This window comes from Paramacrobiotus metropolitanus, unplaced genomic scaffold (genome assembly GCF_019649055.1).
Source record: "Paramacrobiotus metropolitanus isolate TYO unplaced genomic scaffold, Prichtersi_v1.0 Parri_scaffold0000113, whole genome shotgun sequence".
Classification (NCBI taxonomy): Eukaryota; Metazoa; Tardigrada; class Eutardigrada; order Parachela; family Macrobiotidae; genus Paramacrobiotus; species Paramacrobiotus metropolitanus.
Window position 1 is genome coordinate 445,357 of NW_026570333.1, and position 2,333 is coordinate 447,689.

At 50.5% G+C, this 2,333-nt stretch overlaps 1 protein-coding gene across 1 annotated transcript; it reads right to left on the bottom strand.

Annotated features, from left to right (window-relative positions):
- Window positions 1-672: 672 nt before the first annotated feature.
- LOC129598079 (uncharacterized) lies at window positions 673-1,983 on the bottom strand. Its single transcript, XM_055495825.1, has 3 exons — window positions 1,843-1,983; window positions 1,639-1,772; window positions 673-1,502 (listed from the first exon to the last, which is right to left on the bottom strand). Exons 2-3 carry the CDS (start codon window positions 1,760-1,762, stop codon window positions 673-675), a joined length of 954 nt encoding a protein of 317 aa, XP_055351800.1. The 5' UTR covers window positions 1,763-1,772; window positions 1,843-1,983.
- Window positions 1,984-2,333: the final 350 nt, after the last annotated feature.

Below are 2,333 nucleotides of genomic sequence, written 5' to 3' on the forward strand. Positions count from 1 at the left end.
TCCTCACGAGTTCTCCGTAATTAAAGCCTTCACCGTCTCCTCAAAGGGTCCGTAAGATCGAAAACCTTATGAATCTGCTACCATGTAACAGACAAGCACGAGGAGATCACGAGTGATGCTTTATTGACAAATAAAGGGGGAACAATGCTGCGTGATAGCAGGAAAAGCAAGAACATAGCAGTGATGGCTAAATAGCAAGTGCTGCTAGAAAAAGCTCCTGAGCGTCCGTCAAGGCGTGAAAGAAGCAACTGCGGCCAGCACGTGCTGTGTGCCATCAGCTGTGTGATGATGCGCAGACTGGACTCTATCCAACGCGAGCGTATGAACGCTGAGTCATACTGCGAGAGAGGAACGAGAGAGCAAGTGTGGCTCAGTGTATGCGCTGCGTATATCCGCTTCAGCGGATGAGTGCAGTGCAGCAGCACACGTACGTACAGCGAGAGTGAATCGGCAAGCAATGGTGCAAGTACGTCCTGCCGTACGCACCAGGCGCAGTCGTACGCTCTGCAAGTGCGTCCGTCCTGTGTGGACCGTACGCACCAGGCGCAGTCGTACGCCTCTGACATAAGAATATCTAACAAAGTATTTATTAATTCGTGTGACCAGGGTTTAGCACATGTAAATAAGTACATATACTCGGGAAATCACCCCGAGCTATCTCGAACAAGGCCGCTACTGCGCATTTTTCTTAGCAAAAACTACAAGCTTTGTACTCTGAACAATCCATTCATGTATGCCTTGGTGTGGCCGGAACAGGCACTGCACTTGTCCAGCAGCGGCCAGTGTGACAGCCGGAAAGTTGTATGCATCAGATACCAGGTGTCCGGGCCGGTTGGCGGGCTGTGTGTCGTTCGGATGGGCAATTTCGATGGCTTGGGGAATGCCAGTATTGGAAATTAAGAACCCGTACGGCGCTTCCGAGGGACCATAGACGACCCGGTCGTTATGGCGCCAAATGACGTGGTTGCGCATGTTTGCAAAAATGCCTTCCGGCAAGGGCAGCCGGATATTACACGGTACCGTAACGCTCTCGCCTTCGGTGGCGGTCACGTAGGAAACTTCGGGCTCGGCGAAGACGTCGCTGCGGCGCGTGATCAGCGGCAGCAGCATATAGTGCTGCAGGACACGGGGCCGAGACATGTAGGCGGGGCCGGAGGAAGTGGCGACGCACCGCACAGAGCCCCCGGAGCCCATGCTGATGTTGAGGACCAGAAGGATCAGGGTGTTATGGACGCGGCTGAAGTTGTAGGTCGGTCCCGTGGTGTCTGCTACCGTCAGCGGCACCGGCAGTCCTGCCTCAAAGATGGTCCGGTCTTGGTGCAGCCAGGACACTTCGCGTCCGTCGCTTCCGGCCGGCACTTCGCACCGGAACGCCGCATCTTCTCCCAAGCGCGGCCGGTACACCATGCTATCCGTCACGGCATCGCTCGGGGCCAGCTGCGCCAGTACGATGCGGTCGTCTTGTCGGCTGTTTAGCATGACCTCCGCCAACATGTCGTTCACTACCACGGGAGCCCATTACTTTCACGATGTCTCAATCTTAACACTTTGACCATGCATTGTGCTTACTGCAAGTAGTAAAGGTCAGACTCATACTGTAGTAGTGTACCATTTTAAATTCTTATCAACATCACTCACAATCAGGTCCCGCCTTTCGGTACCCTAGGTTGGCTGACGGCGACCGCAGAGGCGGTGGCGGGCATTCCGCAGACAAGTGCAGCTGCATCTGTAATACGAATAAGCATGTTTTCCACGCACCCATCACCGTTTGCCTGCAAAAAAAAGGCAGATCAGCGTGTATATAACTGACTCAGAGCTATCTTGAACCTCTTTTATGATTACCTTTCTTCCTTTAATCATCCGAATCGTTGAGGCGTCTTTAGGTTTAGAAAGTAGGTGCACCGTTGTTCTCGCCAAGCGCAAACAATCATGCCCGCCCCTTAATCCAGCCCCGAATTTTCTTATTTTCGTATAAAAATCCAAAGACTTTTTCCGGGAGGCGGGGGGCACCAGCCTTTCCTAGCTTATAGACGAGCCTGCTTCTACTTACCAGCTTTAATTATTTTTACCTTACCACCTTTAATTACAGTACTGTAATAGTAAAATAGTTCCATTGGCAGTGCTGCCGTCGCTAGGCAATTATCGCTTTTCAAGATTGCTAATAGCAAATTACAGTACTTACATGTTCAGTGTGAAAATTCATTCGATACTACGTACGTCTTATAATAAGTCATAATTATTAAGTTACGCGTAATTTTTTATTTCAAACTTGTACAAGCAAATGCCCTTTACACATAAACTCAAATAAAGTTTTGTTAAACTGACAGTACTCC

Bases quoted from the DNA above. Each gene is read 5' to 3' on its own strand.
- LOC129598079 (XM_055495825.1), bottom strand. From the start codon at position 1,762: ATGGGTGCGTGGAAAACATGCTTATTCGTATTACAGATGCAGCTGCAC. The intron at 1,503-1,638 runs GTGAGTGATGTT...CTCCCGTGGTAG, and splicing joins CCGAAAGGCGGGACCTGATT to TGAACGACATGTTGGCGGAG.